General features: G+C 47.1%; 1 protein-coding gene across 2 annotated transcripts in view; it reads right to left on the reverse strand.

The window, feature by feature from the left end:
• Positions 1 to 2,692: 2,692 nt before the first annotated feature.
• Positions 2,693 to 23,387, reverse strand: part of TPCN1 (two pore segment channel 1) — a 47,565-nt gene continuing 26,870 nt past the window's right edge. For both annotated transcript variants that reach the window (XM_009991808.2, XM_086623272.1), the window contains 21 exons: positions 22,882 to 22,916; positions 22,220 to 22,278; positions 21,338 to 21,437; positions 20,171 to 20,287; positions 19,069 to 19,193; positions 17,168 to 17,216; positions 16,907 to 16,970; positions 15,712 to 15,756; positions 14,591 to 14,647; positions 14,449 to 14,502; positions 12,976 to 13,048; positions 12,634 to 12,741; positions 11,332 to 11,403; positions 10,413 to 10,502; positions 9,545 to 9,660; positions 8,810 to 8,856; positions 8,186 to 8,254; positions 7,667 to 7,751; positions 6,046 to 6,182; positions 4,711 to 4,791; positions 2,693 to 3,450 (listed from right to left, as the gene is read on the reverse strand). In XM_009991808.2, the coding sequence (XP_009990110.2) occupies positions 3,328 to 3,450; positions 4,711 to 4,791; positions 6,046 to 6,182; positions 7,667 to 7,751; positions 8,186 to 8,254; positions 8,810 to 8,856; positions 9,545 to 9,660; positions 10,413 to 10,502; positions 11,332 to 11,403; positions 12,634 to 12,741; positions 12,976 to 13,048; positions 14,449 to 14,502; positions 14,591 to 14,647; positions 15,712 to 15,756; positions 16,907 to 16,970; positions 17,168 to 17,216; positions 19,069 to 19,193; positions 20,171 to 20,287; positions 21,338 to 21,437; positions 22,220 to 22,278; positions 22,882 to 22,916 (1,706 nt within the window). In that variant the 3' untranslated portion in view covers positions 2,693 to 3,327. The remainder of the gene's footprint in view (positions 3,451 to 4,710; positions 4,792 to 6,045; positions 6,183 to 7,666; positions 7,752 to 8,185; positions 8,255 to 8,809; positions 8,857 to 9,544; positions 9,661 to 10,412; positions 10,503 to 11,331; positions 11,404 to 12,633; positions 12,742 to 12,975; positions 13,049 to 14,448; positions 14,503 to 14,590; positions 14,648 to 15,711; positions 15,757 to 16,906; positions 16,971 to 17,167; positions 17,217 to 19,068; positions 19,194 to 20,170; positions 20,288 to 21,337; positions 21,438 to 22,219; positions 22,279 to 22,881; positions 22,917 to 23,387) is intronic.

The raw sequence follows: 23,387 nt of genomic DNA on the forward strand, positions 1-23,387 counted from the left end.
CAGCCCACGGTCCCACAGGAAGGGGAACGGGTGGGCTGGTGCTTCTATGCCTTGCCGGAGGGTCTGCAGGACAGAAAGCAAACCGTGGGTACGGACAGACGGACGACCGCATTTCTGCTCCGCAGGGAGCGAGGGGCTGTTCTGCAAGGAGCACAACTGCCAGACCTGGTTGCTGCTCCCTTCCAGGGGTGCCAGCAGCCTCCTGGGCCTGAAGAATTTCTCCTTTTTCTAACCTGTTAAGGGCTTTCACAAAAAATAACGCTCCCTCTGCCTGCAGCTATTGGCCCTGAACCTGCTCACAAGTTCCCAGCAGCTGCTGGAATTAGCCTGGGAGACAAGCCCCGCTTCCTTACACACACCAGGGCTAAAGCAACCGAAACCGCGGCCAACGTACCAACACAGACATATGGGGTCAAAAAAACCCTTCTAACCTTAAACATTGCATCAGGGTAGTTTTAGAAATCTTAAGTTTGAAAGCGTTATCTTGATGTTTAGGAAAAAAACTGGCAAGGGGAAGGGCAGAAGGGAAGCCAGGCTTGGCAATGTCCAGGAACAAGAGCTCAGAGCAGCTCGGCAGGGCATGCATGCAAAATATGCCCACGCAAGCAGTTGCCACCGGAGAGGGAGGGCGGGCACTGATCCTCTTGAAATGCCTTGGAAATGTTTCAGCTGCGGCCAAGCCCCGCGGCTGGAATAACCTGGCAAGGAGGAAAGGAAGCCGCTGCCTTTACAAAGCTGAGGATGCTTTTTATTAGTGTGCTTGAAAAAAATCTAGAGAACATTTTACAGACGTGTCCATAAAATCATTTTATAAACAAAACACCAGCATACAAAATCCTGCAGTGCTTCCTCCCTTGCTCCCTACAAAATGATTGTCTCTGTCGTTAGGCTGTGTGTCAGGTGGGGGAGAGGAGGATAAATAGAAGGGGATGCCCCGTACTCAAACTTCTTTTCCTTCCAAAGTCATATGGAAGAAGTAAACTTCTGCGACCCTCCTTAGTTTACAAAAATAATTAATACGGTGTGTACATGGGGGCAGAACAACACCTCAGCACGAAACCATGGAAGCAGCACCTGAGCCCTGAACCCCAGCCCAAGCATTCCGGTCTCTGTGACACAAGAGCCCTGTTACTGTATGTTAAGCAGGTTAGTGCCCCACTGAATGTATAGCTTAAATGTATAGCTTAAAGCTGCAGCTCCTTTCACAGCCAGAAAACACCCGAAAAACAAGTCACTGACAGCCCTGCAAGGAGAAATAGGCTGTAGGGGAACGTGGAGTTTAAATGTGGCCACATTTCCCTTCCCCTCAACCTTCACAATGCTTGTTCATCCTGCCCACAACTTAAAAACAGAATAAACAACATCTCCTCCAGCCCCAGGACTAATCTGGATAAATATCCCAGGCTGTGACTCCATGCAGAGCAACTGCAAGAGCAACAACTGCACTGCTCATTAATTTGTGGTCGAATTTATGGTTTGGAAAACAGCCCTTTAAGGTCCTTCACGGTTCAGCTCAGAAGTAGTTTCATACCTGCAGAACCCAGAAAGGAAACAAAGAGTTGCCCTGAGGCACCCAGGGAATTTGGCAAGGGTTGAGAGCAGACGCTGGTGTGCGTGCTGCCCAGAAAGCTGCTCACCCACTCTTCCCATCTGATAACCCACCATGCTACGCAGGGAGAGATTTTCAGAGGCAGCCCTGTCTCGCCTACTTGTGAAGTCTCATCCACCCAGGAAATGCTCCAGAGCTGCCCGGGTAGGATCAGTCCTCTCCTGCTGCCCTTGTGCCACGTGGTGAGGCTACTAAGGAAAAAACAGGGATGTGGGACAAAGGGAACGGGCACACAGATCTCCCACTGCCTGATCGACCTGGAGGAAGGAGAAGGCCTCCCCAGCAAGCTCTACTTAGTCTGAACCTGAGAAAAGATCAAACAGTAAGAGGCGAAGGGAACCTCCCAGCTGACAGAGACTTCTAGCCCTCAGCACGTACTGTGCTGACAGGGAGGGAAAAGGGGACTCACGGAGGCAGGTTGTCGTCATGTTGCAGGTGATGAAACACGAGTGATGACGCAACCTCCCATGATCACAGAACAAATGTGGCAGAGCTGGGAAGGGTTCCCTTTTCTCTCTTCCTTCACATCCCTCTGCTACGAGGTCTGGCAGCCTCCTTGCCAGCTGCAGAAAAGCAGATGGGTGAGAAGAATCATTGTCTTCCCCGTTCCTCCTGCGTTTGGAACGTTTCTGCAAAGGTGAGAGCAAGGGAGGAGCAACACTGCTGGGTTGGGCCTCGCTCAGCTGAACAAACAAAGCAAAGACTTGGCTGAGGACTAACCAGCAGCACCGTTTTGATGCCCATAAGCTCTCCTTAACCCACGACCAGGGAGAAATGTCAGACATGGAGCTGCAAAACCTTCCATTTCTGCCTCCTAGTCATCTATCTGAGCTAAGGACCAGCCAGAGATTTGCCATTGACAGAGCAGGTGGCCATGTGGCAGAGGTCAACAGCCACCGTCACCCTGCAGAATCCTCCCTCTCACTGAACAGAGACAGGAGCTTTGGGGTTTACAGAGGCGATCCCAGTCCCAGACAGAGCTGACCAGCAGAGATGCAGACATTGGATAGCTACAGCAGAGACAGAGTTCGTCTCCCCAAACTCCTGTCCCACCTATGGTCATAACATGGTGAGATGCTGGCCTTCGGTTCTGTCTCCAGCTGCTGCAGAACTGCTCAGGGACAGCTAAATTCAATAGTCAGAGCTGGATCTACTACAGGGAGTGCATCTAGGTTCGCCAAAAAGAAGGGAAAAGGCAGACTGCTCTTCCAAAAGTGCTGAAACTTCACACCACCTCCCCGTTCTTTGTGTGGGAGGATGGAGAATAAACAAAAACACACTCCCTGATCTTTTATTCCTAGGTTAATGGTACCCTTTAAGCAAAAGAGATCTTCAAAAAGGGCAAAAGTTTAAATATTAAGCAGGTGGCTTCAGCGCATATCCTGCTGTTAATGGATTACATATCCCTTTCCCCAAGGTCTGTTAGTGCTCACACAGCAGGCTCAAGCCTGGGAAGTGGCTCAGAGGGAGAAGGTCTCTGTTCTGTCAGAGATGTCCGCTCTGTGCTGAGCATGGGCATCATGCTCAATCTGGGTGTAGCAACCTCACACAGAGTCCCCTGGGCCTCTGGTTTTACAGCAATTCCCTGCCTAAGGGAAGAGATTGAAACCCTAAAGCCAAACAGTACACGGACCAGATCTACATACATCATCCTGATATATACGCTGTGAAGTAATACTCTAGGTTATTGCATAGAAGGTGGCTCGCATCAGCTAGGCCTAAGTGACAGTCTGGGAGCGTTGTCGGAGGCTCAGGGGCTTCAGAGAGCTGTTGGAAGCAGATGCAGGCTCTTGCAATTGCATCTGAGATTCCTCTTTTCTGGAGTGCTCCTCATACCATTCCTGCAAAAGGAGATCAAACACATCGAGATCAGGCTCTGCCCCACAGCAGCCTCACACCCCACCAGCAGGACCGTGAACGGCAGAGCCCTCAGCTGCTCTGTGCCACATTTGCTCGGGCACAGAGGGGCTCTCTCCAAAGCCCTGGCTATAGCTCAACCTCCTGGAACAACCTGGTTAATCGCAGCACGACTGCGATGGATGCACCAAGACCTCAGCACCCACAGTCCAAGGCAAGAAGTATCAGCTATGGCTCAGTTACAGTTGGCTGAACTGTTGGGACTGGCAAACCTGGGCAAGGAAACATCCCTGGCTCAGGATGTCCCTCCTGAATGTCCAGGACTCCAATACTGATGTCACAGGGATGTCTGATGTTTACAGAGTTGCTCCCAATCCTGAGCAGCGCCCAGGGTGTTAGAGTACGTTATATCCCTGAATCAGAGACCAAGCAGAACAGGCGGGGAGCTTCTCTGCAGATTTCCACCCAGCTCCACAGTAAATAACACATTTATTTTCATTAGGGGGACTGAAGACTCATCCTCAAGCTAGCTGCCCAAGGGACAAAGGACAGATTCAAATAGTTACGAGATTAATTCTTTCAGTACTAATCATTGTATTAGCCCGTGACCTTCAACCTGGAGGTGAATGTCTGGCAGGCACTACAGCGACCAAATCCACGGCACAAAGCTCCTGACCACGAAGGGCTCTAGCAGGAGTGCCTTAAACAATCCAGAGAATCAGCTGATTTAAGTATTTCCCATCGTTGTCAGCCTGCTATTCTGAAGGAAAACCAGGCAGCACTGCTCACAACCAAGCAGCACTCCGCTTGGGAGAACGCTCGGTTTCTCTGTCAAGCAGACACGCCTAAGCCCAAACACAATCACATTCCAGTGGCTTAATTAGCGTTCAGGAACACACTAGGCATGTGCTCTTGCCCCAGAAAACACGTCCACCTCGGTGAGCCTAGGCAAGCTCGGCCAGCTGGCGTGCCTACGCACACTCCCAGCGTGCGGTCACCGCACCTCTGCCGACACACACCTGCACCGCGGGCACCTCTGGTGTGCTCTGTGGTTTAGGGAGTCCTGGAGTGCCAGAATGGATGAATCTAAAGCACACTTTGTCTACTGCCCACCCTCCTCACAGAGCACACAGCCACCTGGGTCTTGGAGGAAGGCGGCCTCCAGTGTTTAAAAGGATGGTTTGTTATTCCAGGCAATGTTTTGCTCAGCACAGACTCGGTATTTCCAGCTCAGGCCCACATACCTGTATCTCCTCCTCATACATCTTCATACTCAAGTCACTCTTGGTTCTTGATCTGCGTCCCAGAAACAGCATGGACATTTGCTAAAGAGTAGGGGAAAGACAAGACATTCATCAGTCACTGAGCAGCTCACAGGATCAGTCCCTGGAACTTCAGGCATCCTTCATGCAGACACCCATCATACATGGACCAGCTTGGGCTATCCTGGGCTCCTTCTGTTGTCATGGGAAAAAGGCATTTTAGGGTGCACATCACCTAATAAAATGCAGGTATCTACCGCGGGCTGAGACAAGTCACACTGAGCAGACCCCCAAAGACTACAGACGGAGGTGTGGCTTGGTCAGATGCGTCTGTCAGTGGTCAGTGCCTGGAAGAAGCTCAAATCCAGGCTTCCAAATAAGATCTCATCTGAGAATAATTTCGGGTCCCACTTGTCTGGACTACACCATTTACTCCACGGGCCTGGACTTCTTAAGAATCGTGTAAGCAGAGAGACTGAATTACTCTCTGACCATATGAGTTATATGAACAGGATTGAGAAGCAAAGAAACCTCAGATCTGGCATCATCATTCTGGACTCCATTGCAAGCTGAGGTCAGCATCCTCCTTTAGTTTACTGTCTCGAAAACGGCTTCTGATCAGTATCATAGTTGCTATTCTGAATTTTGTCTGTGTGAACGAGAGCTCAGCCTTTAATGACCAAGCCAACCAAAGCAAATAAAGGTCACAAGAGACTGTAGCACCTGTGCTTTGTAGTGGTGCTACAAGAATATAATGGCTACTATTAAAACAACCACTTATGCTCTTCCCAGATGCATGAGACAACAGTTCTGAGACAAGAGCAGTTAGCCAAGTCAGCTCATTTCTCCAATTGTCCATCCTGTTTTGGAACGAAAACATCAGCAGTGCCATGGAGAAAGGACGCCTGGTGTTTGGAATCGACACCATCATATTGCTGCACAATGCTGGAGGATTGGCCAAGCCTAAGTGTACGATGGCAGAGAGAGAGAGAGGCAGGAGAACTACAAGACAGTGGCTTTCCTTAGAGGAAAAATAATCTACTTTTTCCAGCCAATGCTGGGCCAGAATAGTTCTAAGGGAAGTTTGTGGGTTATAGCAACGAGCTCCTGTCAGGTCTATTCAGAGTGCAAGAGGAAATTCAGCTGCTGCTGTTCTAGAGCAGCAAAACTCTGTGCCAGTGCTGCAGAGTCCCTCCAGTAGCTCAGCTCTCAACACTACGAAGACACACTCTCTCTTAAGACAGCAAAAAGGCATTTGTGGCACTGGCCCCCTCCCTCCCCTGAAGCCGAGGACTTGCAGTAAGCGTTTCCTCTTACCCCGTATTTGTCCATCTGCAAAACGATCTTCTGCAGCTGAGCGGTTTCAGTGGCCGCCGAAGTCCGCTTGTACAGCTCGATTACGCCAACCACTTCCTCCTTGGAGATCTCCTTCTCCAGCACAATGCCGTTGTCTTCTGGAGAGGCAAGAGAACAAAAGAGGAAAAAGAAGTCTCCAAGATGAACATTGCTTCATCAGCCTCTGCAATAATCCTGTAAGGCAAAGCCTAACAGCACACAGGTGTCAGGCACAGTCTGTACCCACTTGTGTGACTAGAACGTGTATGTCCTTGTCCTGCAACAAGGCAGAGAAGCAGCTAACTAGCGTGCAGGGCCAGCAAGCATCTCGGCTTTTCAAAACATGAGGCTCCCCAGTATCTTAAAACAATCTTGTAGCTTTTTGCTTGCCTGTGAATTAACTAGCAAAGCAAATAATCACCCAGGAATTGTTGCCTTTTGACCTTCAGCTGCCTAACGCAGCTTGGGAGCTCAGGGCTAACAAATCTTTCATTGCACACTTGAAGCTGGGTGGAGGAGGGATCACGATGAAAAGCGTTTCCATAACTAACAACGTCTGGCTCTGACTGGCCTGTGCCACACGTTTAGATCTTCTGGCACTTAAGAAAGATGAGAAGCTGAAGAAAGCTGCTCCTGTGGCGGGGACCTTCACTGTGTTTTTGCAGGGAAGATTCTCTGGCATTAAACGTCTAAGAGCGCAGCAGCTAAACCTCCTTCCTGCAGAAATGTGTAAATAATTATTAAGATTACTTTGCACTGAGAATGAATAGAAAAGTCTGGGTGTAGACCACCTGAAGGAATAGCAGAAGGACTACAAGAGACTACTGTGTTTATGGCACCTAAATTAGCAGGTCATGAAGTCACACGCAGCTTCAGATGCTGAGCTCAGGAGACAAAGGACAGTGAGTAAAACTGATGACTCACAGGGTGGGGGGATGGAGAGACTAGTCACTGTCAGTTCCTGAAGGGTATAGAATGGCATGTCCAAACCCAGTACGTAGTCACCAGTCTAAGTACAACTGAGAGATGTGGAAAGAACTGGATAGGGAGCATTCATTGTCCTCCGTGTCATGGCAAAAAGTGCTGGAAAACCACTTGGATCCAGCATTTTGGTGCCTGAATGCTGGACAAGCCACTTGGAGACACGTTCTAGAGCCTGTGAGTATATTAGTGAGGAAGGAAAATCGGTTTTAAAAGAAAAATCACCTTCTTTTCCTTTTTACATCGTTGCTGTAATGATTCCTGGCTTTCTTTCACGAGATGCATGCAGACTTTATCTTCAAATAATTTCATTGAAATGGCTCAAATAGTCAAAGTTTGTATGTGTGCACATACACACACACACATATATAAAAAACCCCACGTACATACACCCCCACCCCCACCCCCTCACACTTTTTAGGAAGTGCTGGAGGAGAGATGAGGGGCAGAACAAAAAGCCAGATAAAAATACCACACAAAAGCGTAAGAATGAGCCTAGGAAGTCAGGCTGAAAAAAGAAAAAAATCTGGTCTTTGCTGGCCAGTCTCATTCTCCCCTACAGACATAAGACACCAGGGAGAGAAGACACAACATTGTAGGTCAACCAGTTCTCAGTTCTGACCTTCTGAATCTTGGTTCTTCCGAGTGTAGTTCATGCGAAAGACGAAAGCATCCAGAATAAAAGCCACGATGATTGTCATCACCACCTGGGAGAGGACACGAACAGAAGAGATCAGGAGGCTGCTGCAGGGGGATTCTTCCAGGTCGATTCCGCAGGAAGCCGAGCACTTGGTCTGTACTTCAACTCCATGTTCCCCAGCACCTCCATGGCAGAGGGGATGCACATGTCACACATCTACCTGAGAGCAAACTTCTGACAATAAACCGCAAAGGGGACAGAACAAACTGTGCTGCTGTGGCCCTTACCCCAGGCCCAGATTTGTGCAGCACCAGCTTTATCAATGCCCATAAATTCAATGTTCTGCAAACAATGTGGACTCACATCTGTTTCTGGAAGATGTTTACATAGAAGAGCAAAGTTGTCCTCATTTAGGGATGGAAGCTCCCCTGGAACACAGTAAAAGCTGTCTCCCCTCCTTATCCCCACTATTTCATGCAAGAAGCATGACCAGAAACCTACCATGGTCACAATATAGAAGATCATGAAATAGAGACGGCTCCAGTGAGTGGTTTGGGATGTCACCCCTTCCTAAAGAGGAGAGGGAAGAAGTCAGCAGTGCAAAAAAGAAGGGAGAGTCTGCTGCTAACTTCTTGCCAACACACATAAAGCAGCATAAACACTATCTATGTCTTATTCGTGGCTCCACAGTTAGCCCAGGAACTGCCTTCGCAATGCTCTATGCCCCAACTGGTCCCTGCACCTCTTGAGCTAAAAAGAGAGGTTCCCACATGCAAACACACAGAACATCTAAAGCCTGTGGCTGTATGTACTGTATGTAGCTGCTATGAGAACCCAGCTTGGACAGCAGGGTGACAAGCTGGAATACAGAGTGACTTCACTTGCCCAGATTGTTAAAACCTGGCCTGAAGGCTGGTCAAGATTCCCCCAAAAAACATGCCCAGCAGCATGTCAGATGTCAAATATCACCCAACGATCAGAGCAAAAGATGTCTGGCAACAAGAAGTGACGATGTTGGGCCCATCTCCAATCACCAGGGGAAGAAAGCAGTGGTGGCACGGAAGATCTAGCTCAGCTGGCAAGAGTCTGCTGTCTATGCACACAGGGTAGCTGAGGTTTACGTACCATGATGATGTACCAGTCATTGACGACTGTCAGCTCAAACAGTGTGACTGTATACGAGTGGGAGAAAAAACACAGACAATTGCTTTATCCAACCTGACCTACTTTACAGTGATTCTCAGACAAAGTATTTGACAGGGAAGACTGATGCAAGACAACAAACTTTCAATACAGCCAGCACATCTGCAGACCCTCATCACTGCAATTACTTCAGACAAACAGGGTTAGACCCACAGAACCAGGAGCACGGATTAATCTCTATTTCTTAAAAGAATCGGAAAGAGACCTGGCATTTTACCAGAGAGCATGGAGACCTCTGAAATCTCCAGGAGATAAGCATCTCTGCTTACACATTAAGAAAAATCATGGAGAGTAATCAACACATTCAAATTATTCTTCATCAGTGGGTTTAAGGAAATGAATTAGCATCACTATTGGTTCTTTAGAAGGGTAGTGACTTCAAGCCTCCTTAAACATCTGGTCTGATCACCAGTCAGAACAGATCTGCTGGCTTCACACTGGCTTTTAAGAGGTGTCTGCTTACCTTGCAAAACAGTCATGCCACAATTAGTCAGCTGGAGTTCTCCAAACAGAAAGAAATGCTGAGTGTTTCGAGGTGCATTAGGATTCTCTGGGAGAGTCCCAGGCTTACATGAACATTACAGTCCTGCCATAAAGCTCTGCAGGAACACAGATGCACTAAGGAACAGTCTTTGCTACAGACAAAACTGCCCTTACCAAAGCTGTTCAAAATGTTGTCGAAGTTGTTGAGATAGTAATAACCTTCTTCCACAATCGTCTTGTTGCCAACTGTATGATTCACCCAGCGGTAGGAATCCGCGACTGTGCTTGTGCTGGTTGGAGAAACCAGGACAAAGAATGAGAAGAGAACTGGAAAAGCAAGGAAAATCTCATGGGTTATAAGTATCAAAACACTTAGAAGGTGGTGAGCAGGGTGGCAGTTTCTACCTCTTGGCCAACACTTGCCTTTTTCTCTGAAAGAAAGCCTCTGTCCTTCACAGCTCAGCACAAGCCCAGGGACCACATGAAATCTTTCTAATCATTCAGCAAATATTATACTAGAGAAATCGAGTGTTTGAGTTAGACTCCTTGGCTCACACCTTTAAGGCCTGGCATTTCCAAGTGGTCTGTCACCATTTAAGATGAAAAGGGCACAGGACAGCCCAGCTTCCAGGACCAGATGAATTTATGTTGTAAAAAGTGAGGCCTAAATATGTAGCGCCCCAGGACAAAAATCTCAACTTTGCTCTAGAGCAGCTGTTACAAGAGTTTCCAGCCACTGTACCTTGAAGAAGGCCTCCCAGTGCAGCTACCTGAGGCAAGTTACAGACCTCATTAAAACCAGCCAACCCCACCACAGAAGTCTCTCCCTTCCCCAATGCAATGCAAAAGCCATTTCATCTAATCTTACCTAGAGAAGTGAAACGTCTCCCCTAGATTTTCCCAGCACGTTGTCTTAGCTGCAAAACCCCATTGAGACCCATCCCCTGGCCCCTTCTCCACAGGGGGACAGAGCTGCCAGTGCCCACTGCTACTGGCTTCGCACCAAACCCGCTGCAGAGGGGGATGGATTTGCGGTACTCACTTGCAGCAGTTCGGGTAGACCACGCCAGCAAAGAACTCCATGCCAACAATGGCAAAGCAATAGTAGAAGATCAGCAGGGTTAAACCCAGGCTGGAGGCAAAAACAGAAAGAGTACTGTGCTACTGAAGAGTTGCTGAGGCAGGGAAACACAAAGTCACGGGCTGGTTTCTCTGGAAGGAATTTCCAACGGATGGGAAGCAGCAGACCACCCTGCCTGCCACTGCGGCTCTGCAGTTCTTTGCCTGCTCTCATTCAAGAAGTCCTTGGACAACGAGTTTGCCATTCACTGAAGAGAGAAACTAAAGAGCGGCCTGGATTCCCTCCCAGTCTGTCTTTTTCTGGTAAACAAACGTCTCTCCACAGTTTCTTTATTAAAGAACAACACACACTGGTTCTGCCCTCTCCATGTCCTTGGATACAGGGACTGTGCCAAGAACAGGGTTCTCTGGCTAACATGCTCTCCTCAGACCTCCTTCAAAGGAATAAGGTCTGAGGATGCCCCACTCAAACACCAAGCTCTTTCTGCCCCACCGTTTATTTCACAATAATGTTCTCAAGTGGCTGTACTAAGGACAGGGAAACAGCCAGAGCTGAGTATATTCACACCAGTGCTCCTCCCAAATGGGCCTCCCCTCTCACCAAAAGCTGGGATGGGGGAAAAAAATTAAACAAGCGTCGACTCTTCGTTATCGTCCTAACACAAGAGCAGGAGGTGGTGCTGCTTATCGCATCCTGCTCCAAGAAATTGGAAGATTAACACCCCACTGCAGCACACTGAAGAATCTGTAACAATCAATTGACAGATCAGAGCATAAACACCTTTAGCAGGTTGGACAGGTCCCTATCCTGACCCCAGCCCTGGATGCTAAACTTTCACTCCCCTCTGCCCATCATCACCCAAAAGAGAAGAAGTTAATACCTGGCCATCCGGGGGAACAACTCAAACATAGTGTCCAGGACATTTCTGTAGCGTTTCTTCAATTTAAATAGCCTGAAAGGAGAAGCCAGCAGTTACCTACGGATTACAACTTTCCCGGTGGTGTTAGGAATAGTTAAACAGAGCATCACAGTACTCTCTATCTCCCAGGCCAACGAACAGTAAGGTTTCCTGACACCAGACTCCAAGGATCTGCTCTTGCTTGAGTGGTCTCTGCTCACCCAACAATGTCCCGCTGTCCCATCTGAATTCTTACGACACATTCAACTAAGTGCTTACAGAATTGAGGAATCTGATGGAAAAGTCTACGTCTTCTTACACAGCATGATGCATAAATCGCTATTTAAAAAAAAATAATCATAGAACTCAAACTAGTCCTGTATACAGGGTCAAGATTCATGACTCCCTTCCTCAGACACAAGCTTTTCTGCGTTTCCCCCATAACCCAATAAAAATTGATGAAAGAAAACTACATAGTGCCTGCTAATTTAAGATCTGGCAACTCCATCAGCCTTTACAGGGAAACACAGCTGCCAAACACAGGCTTTGGCAGGGGAGCAACAGAGAAAACATTTTTTTTTTCCCCCTTGAGTGTCATAAAGTGTTCTTTAAATCCTCGCTGAAGAGCTAAATTACATTAGTTTGTTTTTAACAAAACAACATTTTGCCTCAAATGTCTTCCCCTTACGGCTCTCAAAGCGTTCTGCAAGGCTGAATGTACCTCCGTAACAGCCTGAAATGAGAGGGTTAATCAGACCCATCTTGCTGAGCTGCAGAGGGGTTACAGGCTGCAGTCTTGCTTAAAGTGTGAGATGCAGTTAGAGCAGGGTTGTGCTTCACCCTAGAAAGCAGCATCCTTTGAAAACTGTAATTTCTGGTAATTCAATGGAAATTATTAAACTGGCTCAGACTGTCTCACCCTGACAGAAGAGCTTTTCTCTGAACAGCATCAGACAATTTAGAGGAGGTGTAAGAACCCCATGAAGGCAGACACAGGATAATCTGCCCCTGGTAAATCCCTTGATCTCTATTAGAGATCAGCTTAAGCTCCAAAGCACGGGGTTTCATATCCCATCCCAAGTTTTTGTTATCATTCATTTTGATAACTCTGGCTAATCTCGTTACCCCACACGATTCTTGTTTGCCATGGTCATGTACCCACAGAGCAATCCTTGCCCTCTCCTGGGAAGGAGCTCGAACCCCAACTGGATTGATGGAAAACAAGCCTGGCTGTTTTCTTTCCCACCTGCTCTCCGTACCGCCGCCCCAGCCTTCCCGTCTCACCTCAGCAGCTGGAGGGGTCGCAAGACCACAATGAAGTAGAATGGCTCCATGTTAAACGCCAGTGCCATGAGCCCCAAAAATGCAAACAGGGTGACTGAGAAGTCAAAGCTGGAAAGAAAACAAACAAAAAAATAAAAGAAGAGCAATGATTTGGCACTAGTGCTTCAGCAGAAAGGAGGTACTTGGTGCTGCTCCAGCCTAGCAAGATGCACAAGGCCAAGGGCAGAAGGATTAACGTAACCTGCTGATGGCCTTGTCTACAGACCTAAAAACTCATTTCAGAAGTCAGTCTAACCCAACAATGTTCACCACCTCTCCCTCAGAACGTCAGCGTGCACTTACAGATTCCAACCCGAGGACAGGTACTCCACAGGCCCCAGTCCAGTGGTCTTCAGGAGCAGCTCCACGCCATAGACTGTAAAACAAGATGACAGCCATGGACAGGAATAAGCAGCATCACACGAAGCGCTCATACAAAGGCTTGCCCTCAAAGATGTGTGGTGCTTTAAGTGCAGAACTGCTGAGCATAGGTTTAACAGACTCTCATCCGTCCTCCTTATTCTCAAGGAATGCCAAAGAGACATTTTCCCTCCAAATCAACACATTCTCCTGTATTCATAGTGATTTCTCTCCAGAGCAGTCTACAAAGCAGTTAGTCGGCTAACACGCTATAAATGTTGAGGCACAAGTTTCTGTAGGAAAGGCCAAAAAGTGGTGTAGGGAATTCTTTCCTGCCTGTTTATTTCCTTCTATCTCAGTGGAATTCAGCCACGTCCCATTGCCTAGCCTTGACCTGCAGGGAGAGACCCTTCCAAAGAGGAGCCATCTGAATACTTCACCTCCTGTCCCGGCAGCACCTTGTGAGCCTACAGGTTAAAGAATGCCACAATAACACGATGCCCTGTTTCAGTCATCCCCAAAACTTTCTTTCCAGGTTCCAAGGTGGGAGAGAAGTGAAGAGCTTCTCATAGTTGTGAAAAGAAGTGTTGCAGAGTCCCTTCGTCTTCAAACTTTCATAGCAAGTTAGCAACCTCTCCTAGATTCTCCAAAGAACCTCCTGCTGCAGTTTTTGGATTCAATGGAGCTATACTTTCCTTCTCCTCTTGAGCAAGCGACACTGGCAGCAGGAGGGAAGTGAATTCACATCACTGAAGAGTTCCATGGCAGTGCAACGAACCAGCACATGAAGATGTAATTGCTCATACTTGGGCTGAAAAGGAAGACTAAGCTATACGCTTATGGAGAGGATGATGTTCAATTAGAAAACTCAGCTGGTCAACTCGTTCATCTAGTCCTTTCAGACTTCTGCTCAGCGTGCCCTTGCACTCAGTACTCCAACAGGACCGCCTTGCTTTGCGTGGCAGAGCGCCAGCTCACAGCAGCAATCAGATCAGAGCTGGTAATGCCTCCTGGAAGAGTCAGTGCAGCACAGAGCAACGTGAGCAACTCCGCACAGAGCCATCACAAGTCTGGAGGAGCTTATCGCTGTGCACGCTGTGCCCAACAAACAAGGCTATTCTGCTCTCAGAGCTCAAGTCTGCCTTAAGAGGAATACAGCAGCTTTTGCAGAGAGTTGTATCGGAGCTCCTCAGGCTGCAGGGGTGCAGGGAGCTGTGCCACGGTGCAGCAGTGTTCACACGGGTCTGTGTGGATGCTGACAATCCCTGCCAGGCACAGCATTGTTCTAAGACAGAGTCTGTACACTTGTGGCTAAGTTTTAACTTCAAACTGAGTAATTTCCCAGAAGCAGAGCTGTCTATTCCCCTGCCAGCTCCTTATGAAGTGACATAGCTCTGTTGGGAAGCATCAGCTTACTTGTGAGGAAGACTATGTAGCTCCATGGGACGTTTCTGGAGAAGAAATTCCCTCCTGCAAGACACAAGAAGAATTTTTTCTAGCCTCTCTTTATTCCATCCCCTAGCATCATAGTCAAGAAACAAGATGCAATGTTTCCTACCTTGCAGCATGAAGGTTTCAACAAGAATCCAAATTCCATTCACAGCCACCACAGTATCTGGAAAACAAAGTAACAACCCATAGCAAACACACTCCTGGACCAGAGGACATCTGTTTCTTAGGCTAACAAAAAGACTACAATATAGGACAAGTGGCAGGATCACTGTTTCCAATTCAACTAACAAATTGAACTCATAACTTGGGAGAGTTGAAAAACTTCTACCCTGACTTTTCCCAGGCCTTCAACAGATGCAGAAGGAAACAAAACAATGGTCTGAATCATGCTTAATCGTTTTTACTCATAATTATCTTACATACTGTCATGTTATTACCTGCATATTTCAGCCTCCTCCTAGTTCTGGACCAAGATCTCAAGGACCATTAGGTCCCCAGCAGCGCAGGACAAAGCCCTGTTGGATCCTCAACATTTAAACCCTGAGAACTGAAGGTGCAGGACTTCTTTTCACTGGCATCTCCTTATCCCATCCCACTCTCTTTAGCTTAGCATCCAAATTTACAAAAAACATCTCATCCAACATTCAAAACCCCCCAAATTACTGAGTAGGAACAGATCATTTAGAACATATCAAGTAGCACCATGAGAAAGCACTCTTTCTCGTCTAGAGAAGAGGAGCACAAAATCATGCTCGCAGGCAGCACAGTTGCCAAGCAATCCCTCCAGCAACAACGATGCCTGCACCTTCTCCAGCGCAAACACAAGAAGGTGGTTGACTGGCAAGGCAGTTCCTTACCCAGCATCCTTCAGCGACAAGATAAAAAAACCTCAAGGCTCGTGAAAGCTAACCACCAACCTACTCAAACGCTACGAGCTGACCCCTACAGAATCAGACCCAGAAGCGTGTTATGAAGCAGTGAACCAACAAGCCTCTCCAGAAGACTTGACACAGCAAGAGCTGAGAGTCCAGGCTGCAGTAGTGGTCGGTAGGAGCACGCAGTTCCCTCCCCCTCTGCCAAAACTCCCAAATTTGTACATGAGCCACAGCTCAGAGGAAAGACCAGGCGCCACCACGTTCAGTCCTCCTGAGGTCTGGCAGACGCAGAACACCAGACCCACGTGATTTAGGGAGCCTAGCAGAGAGACAGCTCATTACTTCTACTTACACATGGTGTACTGGAACACGCGGGATTTCACAAGGATATTGATGCCTGTATGAAGGAAAGTACGACAAAACAAATGTTTACGCGATCCTCCATCTCTCACACATGGATTCCTCTGTCTTCTCCTTAGAGGCAATTTTCATACCAATTCTCAGCACAGAAGTTAAACAGATTAGCAGATTGTTAACTTTTACTTCTTGGGACCAAGTTCAAATTTCCTCTAGAATCTGAACAGCAATGAACTCACTATCCTTAACCCCCAAGATGCCTTTTTTTTTCTCTGTGTACTAGTTTTGTTGTGTGAACAAAGGTAAATACAGCTGCTGAAGCACTGCCCATGTCTCTAACAACACATATCTAGTTGGAGATATCCCTGTTCCTTGCAGGGGGGTTGGACTAGATGACCTTTGAAGGTCCCTTCCAGCCCTAACCATTCTATGATTCTATGATATGCTGTCAAGGAGGGTTGAGTGCATCAGCAGAGATATGTAGGACTCCTACAGCAGCTGTGTGTCTGGATCATGATGGTGTTAACTGCTTCCCACCAGCATGAAACATGGAACAAGAATTGCAGGTAAGTTCTTATTTCTGAATGGGTACATTGGATCAGAAAGCTTGAGAAGTGGGAGGTAAATCACATTTGCAAGACAGATTATACTGATGGGTATTTCAGACCTCTTTCCCCTTCCTTAGCAGCTGCACTTGACCTGTACGAACACTGCAACTGTATCTTGGGACTAGAAAGCCTGGCAGCTTCTGTGGAAACACAAATCCCACTCCACAGTCATTGCTGTGAGTTGCTGCCTGGGATTTGGAGAAACAAACCTATAAACCCTGCTAGATTCAGCGATTATAAATCCCCATGTAACTTCTGTGCTGAAAAAGGAATACAGCCCTCCACGACCTCATGGTCTGGTTCACTACAGAGCTTCTGCCAAGAGGTCTCTTATTTTAAGGAAGCCAGGGTTTGGGTGAGACCACAGGCAATATTTACATGACAGAAATCTTCCTTGGAGACTCTGAATACAAGGCTCTGGTCTTGGAAGCTCTGAACACACAGAGAGTTGGTTAGTAGGCCTTCCCTCAGCTGTTTACCAGGACATAAGAGAAGGTCCCCTCAGAGGGCCTGTCTGTCTTTGTGAAGGAATGCTTTTCCTCTCAGTTGAATACATGCTGTCATGAAAACACAGCCTGTTACCTTTAAAAATAAGGAATGCTGTCCGTGGAAGGTCATCAAACCAGTGCTCACGATTTCGTTTTGCCTGAAAGCGGAACAGCCACGATCAGAAAAAAATCAATGCTGCAACCATACAAAAAAAACGTGCAGTGATGGAGACCCACCATCATCTGCTTCTTTTAGATTGCCTTTGTTTCTTACACACCTTCTCTTTAATCACTGGCCTCCTTTGCTCTCCCTCTCACGCACGCTTCCCCTCTTCTCCACCCAATAAATACTTACCTTCCATTTTAAGCCAACAACTTCATAGAAATTGTAAAAATCCTTTAGACTGCAAAACAGAAAGAAGCATCTGATCAGAGCCTTGGAGCTGATTAGATCCTTAATTGTCCTTGTCAGGCATCATCAGTAGAGAGTCCCTGGAAGTTATTAACTCCTTATTAGAACTGCAACCACGGCTGATATAACTTGACACTGACCTCTTCCCGGTCTGGCCAAAGGTTACTGTCTGACAACAGCCCCAACAGGGTGCAAAGCCTGTCACCTTCTTTCTGAAACACCACAGCCCTTAGAGGAAACTCTGACTCCACTGAACTCCAGAATTTTACCGCTGAGAGGAAAGATCTCAGGCTTAGATAGCAAACTCCAAGGGATAGAGATTGTCCTACTCTTCATGAAGAAGTCCTGGACTGTCTTAATTACTCATATAGTCCTTTTCTGACATCTTTGCACATTTTCTTTTCAAGGTAACAATGAAATTTGAAAAAGGACGTGGAAGCAAAGAAACTCATAAAACATGAGTGCCTGTCTAGGTGCTCAGGGTCAGGCCTATAACAGCCTTTAGCTCTCTGAAAGTGAGGATGCTGAACTTCTCAGACTCTTACTGGTGTCATTAGGTGTCTAACTTTAAGAACTCAGTCTTCCTCCCTGTGTAATTTTCAATACTTCTGTGTGGCACTCGACTTTAAGAAGCATCGGCACCAGTTTCAAGGGATTCTCACTCTGAGCCTGTCTGTGGCTAGAACAAAGGAAAAGGAAGAGATCTCCTGCTCTAATTCCCTCTACTTCCATGCTGGCTGGAGTTAGCTGCACCCACCCACCAGAATGGTAATTCTCTGCCTCATAACACAGAGGATGAGAGTCCTGAAAGCACCAGCAGAACCAGATTTTAATTAACAAAACCCTGGGGGACACAGCCAGCTGCTGGAAAAAACAAAAACTTGTTAAGCTGCGAGGCTGCACTGTGTGAAGAAATGCTCCTTGCAGGCTCTAATGCTATTCTCCAATTTCTCACTCCTTTGTCTGGCAGGGTGTCCTGGTTTTGGCTGGGATAGAGTTAATTTTCTTCCCAGTAGCTGGTACGGTGCTGTGTTTTGGATCTAGGATGAGAATAACGTTGACAACACACCGATGTTTTAGCTGCTGAGCAGTGCTCACACTAAGTTAAGGATTTTTCAGCTTCTCGTATCGCCCTGCCAGCGAGCAGCTGGGGGGCACAAGAAGCTGGGAGGGGACACAGCTGGGACAGCTGACCTCAACTGACCAAAGGGATGTCCCACACCGTATGATGTATGCTCAGCAATATAAAGCTGGGGGAAGAAGGAGGAAAGGGGGGATGTTCAGAGTGATGGAATTTGTCTTCCCAAGTGACCATTATATGTGATGGAGCCCTGCTTTCCTGAGATGGCTGAAGACCTGCCTGCTGACAGGAAGTAGGGAAAGAATTCCTTGTTTTGCTTTGCTTGCATGTGCCGCTTTTCCTTTACCTATGAAACTGTCTTTATCTCAACCCACGATTTTTCTCACTTTCACCCTTCTGATTCTCTCCCCCATCCCACGGGGGTAGCGAGTGAGCGGCTGGGTGGTGTTTTATTGCTGGTCGGGTTAAAACAACGAGACAGGGGAGGTGGGACACGGAGGCTGCCTGGTGACTGCCAGCAGAGCGCTGTATCCACAAGAGGGCACGCAGGAACTCCATCGCCTCCGGAGAAAAACCTCATCTCTCAGGGTACCCACCCCTCCAAGCTCTCTGCTTCCCAGACAAATCCTTTCAATCACGTAACTCTACTCCCACATCCCAGACAGGCTTCCTTCCACAAACCCAGCCATCCTCTCTGAAGTACAGCCTCGCTCCAGAGGGAAGCAACCTCCCTGCTCTGCGTGCAGCAGTAAGACCATCCTACCTGACTAAAGGAGTATTGCTTTGATTCAGTGCTTTGAAAGTAAGATATCGCTCTCTGGCACACATCCGAGGCTTGTAAAACCGCAACAGCCCTTCAAAGTGCTTGAAGGAAATTCCAGACGGCCTCTAGAAACAAGGGAATGTTGTCATAAGCAGCGACATCAGGCAGAAGCACACAGAGGCTAGCGTATTTGATTCTCACTCTGGATTTGTTTTAAGCAGGATTTCTACATTATCGTTAGATGCCATTATAACTGAGCCCCAAAAGTACCCTAAGCCATTACTTTAACATTCCGAGCTTATCCCAGAGCACCCAGATCAGAAAGCTCTCCTGGCAGTCGGTCCCTCCAGCAAATGCAGAGCTGTTCCCTGTTGCCCTATCGTGTGAAAATTGCCCAACTAGACACCTCAAGCAACACAGTTCAACCACTCTTCTCGGGGAAATTAGTAGACAGCCTAACAGATCCCATTAGTGGCACTTTTTAAAGACTATCAGCTATTCCTCAGGAACTGTTCGTATAACGAACGTGCCCCAGACATGAACTAATCTACTAGAAGTGGGTTAGTTATTTTTGGGTCTTATTTCTCTTAGTGCTCCACAAGTTAAGCAAGAAATCAACCCTCTCCCCCAGTGCCCTGTCCCTGTAAAGAGTTGTTTCTAGGTGAATTACTTCTGTTTCTGCACCATTTACTCATGCAGTACCTGTACTGTACCTTCACATGGATAACCCACCCCTTCTCTAAGTACTGGTGCTCGAGAAGCGAGTATTCAAGTGACCCACATTGAATCAGAGCGAAATCAATGACTGCATGCTCTCCAGAACAAACTTCACTTATTTTATCAAGACGCTTCCATAACCTCACATGGCGCTGAAATTCAGACTACTTTGGTTTTTCTCCAGAAACGGATATAAACAAGTTACACAATGAAAAAAGCCAGTAGTCCTCGGAGAGTATGATTACAGCTAACTGACATAAATCACCTATTCTGGAAAATGCTCTTTAAACACTGCAGACCACCGGTGAACTTGAAACGTTGCTGCCTTCCTGTCCCAACACCCCACACCCCAGGTGGTTCTCAGCCTCCCTGCAGGGCCCTGTACCTGTTTGGTGATCAGCAGGCGGTAGGCATGCTGTATGGCCGTGCGCTTGTGCAGCAGCAAGGACTTAAACTTCCTCTTCTCGATGTCGTTGAAAGTGTCGAACACAACAGCGAGAAGCTGCAAAGAGAAAACAGGAGAGAAAGTCAAGTTCTGATTGTCATCATCTGCAGCTACCTGAGACAGTGCTTCTCGAAGGGGCACGAACATCCAGTCTAGAGAGGTGAGGAGAGGCATTGCCTGCAGGAGGCATTTACTAAGTGCTACATCGAGGCAGAATACAGTCAGTGAGGACCCCTTGGCCAGAAGGGATCCCACAAAGGGATCACTAAGCACACTGCACACAGACTGATCCACTTTTTGGATGAGGTTCAGATGTTTCTGGCCTCTGAAAGCTCGCTAGTGGTTTTAACACCTAAGGCTAAACCCCACACATGCCAACATGTGAAAACAGTATCAAAAGGTTTGTCAAAATGCTCTCATCTCTTCCTGGAAAGTGAGTTGAGGGCTACTTGCTGAACTCACCCTTCCACGGGAGTTTTGACAAACACATGCCAAAACTAACCCTCTAGCTAGGATGGCAGCAGTGAAATCCAAGCCCACTATAAGCACCAAATCACTCACGTTGGGTTGCAGGATTCCCTTACTCCTTTGGCAACCCCTTTTCAACCACCTCCATCCTCACCTGAGCTGGTCTTGGCTCTGTGCTAGATGCTGCAAGAAGCAGAGCCAGCACAGCAGCCATGCTCTCACACTGCAGTTATCAGCACTCTTCAAGTCCTGCCACACTTAGTAATTCCATCCCCTTCGAAGTGATTTACAAAGAATTTCAAGTGAGCCCAGATAATAAAATGCCATTTTATAATAAATAATTAAGACAGAAAAGGACAATAAATTTCACGAAACTGAGTATGTCACTCCAAGCATGATATTAATGTGAGAGAAGTTGAAAGACACTCATATCATTCTTTTTTTCTGTGATTTAGTTCAATTCTGTGTGGTTAAACATTAAAAGACTTCTATCGGTAGCAGAGCTGCCATTTCTAGAAGTATTCTGCCAAATGGTCTCAGAGTTATTACAGAGCACTCTTGGGAATGAAGAAGACTCTGCTCAGCAACGAACTCCAAAGTCAGGCAGAGAGAAGACAAGGGCTTCAACAGAGGACTCACCAAGTTCATGATGAAGTACAGCTCAATGGAGAGATACACTATGAAGAAGACACAGGACCAGGGATTCCGGGCATAAGATGGCATCATCACATCAGGGAAGCTGCACCCAAAAAAGACACAAGTTTAGGCACCCCTCTAGAAAGGCAAGAGACATGGGACACAGGTGTGTGTGTAAACCCACACCCACAGATCTGCACACTTCTGTAAAACACGTGGTTGCTCATGACACAAAAGTTTGTGCCTAGCAACAAGCAGCAAGAACATGGAGGTATGATAAAAAAAATAAATACGAAAAGCACATTCCTTGCACATCCTGAAAACCAAAGGGGCGAGGGGGATTTGTAAGGTGGCTAAGGGTTGTGCTTTAACACTCAGCAATGACAGCAATACAGCCTTGGTGTACGAGTTACAACCTAGGATTTTTTCTATGCTTTGCTAATTTCCTAATCCTCAGAGCTCTCCCTGACAGCAGATCAATATTTACCCACTGTTGTTATCCCCCTTTCCTAGTAGATAGGTGAAGCAAAGCAGAGGAATAGGAAGTTACTTCACAACAGCAAACTGTTGCCTGACAAAGCAGCACAAATAGAAACTTTCCCTTCTTGGACCCAGGACTAATAAAGCTGTTTCCTCTCTTAATGCTCTCACAGTGACGAAGCGGTCTGAGTTGCTCAGAGGTAACTCTGCATCTGACATCACAGTGTCCTAAACCAAAATGAAGTGCCAGTTCTTCCCATGCAGGCTGACCCAGGAAATATCCCTCTCATGCAGAGGAATGGGGTCGCATTTGGAGACAGAGTATTTCTGCAAAAAAAACTCTTGGCTCTGCTAGACTTCTCTGGGGGCAAAGGGAAAGACTGAGTTAGAAAAGCATGAACTTACTTTGAAGTGGTCAAAAGCACAAAGAGATTCACGAGGCTGTTCTCTAAGGTGTTGAAGTACTGAAAGAAAAAGCTCCCATGACAAAATGCAAGCAGAATATCATAGTCACATTTCCTTCAAAAAACAACCAACCAACCCACCCACCCACTTGATTACAGGCACTTCTACAATTCCCTCCTGTCTCCCCTAGGGAAAGGGTACTTCAGCATTGGTCCTTGGTATGTGAAGAGTTAAAACAAAAGCTCATCTATGCATTTCTGTAGTAGCTAATCCCAGCAAGCTTCAGACTCAGCAGCAGCAGGAACTAGTGGCCACTGGTCTCTGACAGGCACAGTTGGAGGCGCCGAGCTTTCACCCAGATACCTTCCTCCCCTGGGGACAGTGGCAGGTGGCTTGTTTGACTGAATTAAGACAGCAAGAACAAGGAACAACTACAGGAATGTTCCCTTTGGGACATCTTGTCTTTGAGGAAGTTCTCTGCACCGTTTTCCTTCCCAGCAGGGGGTAAACCAGGGTAACGTTGCCAAGCAGCCTCTGACCAGCTAGCATCTGGCCTCCCAGGCCATCACAGGGGAACAAGCTACGTCTACACAGTAACATTTGATTCTTAAGCTGGTCAAAATGGGACTCAAGCTTCAGTTCAAAGAATCAGTGATACTCACCGGATCCGAGTGGTTAGGAGAAAACAAGTAAAAACCTAGAGAAGCAGCAGAGAGAGCAGGAGAAAAGAAAGGGGGGAAAAACCAAACAAAAATAGTCTGTTTAATGTCAAGCAGCAGTGTCGAGTCTCTGCTCCCAAACAGCAGGTCACACTAAGAACCAGTAGGCCCTTTCTGATACCATCAAGAGGAGAGGACGTGAAAGGTCTTCTCCATGCAGATTTGCTAATACATGTCATTGGCATTTCACCAGTCCTTTCAGAAAACAAACTTTCTGGGGACGGTTTGAGTATAGGACTGTAGCAGGTACATCACAGACACATGCATTTGTGGGACTTTGTAAGACTAAACTTACAAAATTGAGGAATAGTTGATGAAAATAGAACTTTGAAAACAAACACACACACCACATATTATCCTCTGGATGAGGGCAAAAAGACCTTTGTCTCAAAATCAAATACCCAGAGCTCCTAGATTTTTCAGCTCTTTAATTCTGCCTTCCAGATGAC

The sequence above is a fragment of the Tauraco erythrolophus genome, chromosome 19 (genome assembly GCF_009769465.1).
Source record: "Tauraco erythrolophus isolate bTauEry1 chromosome 19, bTauEry1.pri, whole genome shotgun sequence".
Taxonomy (NCBI): Eukaryota; Metazoa; Chordata; class Aves; order Musophagiformes; family Musophagidae; genus Tauraco; species Tauraco erythrolophus.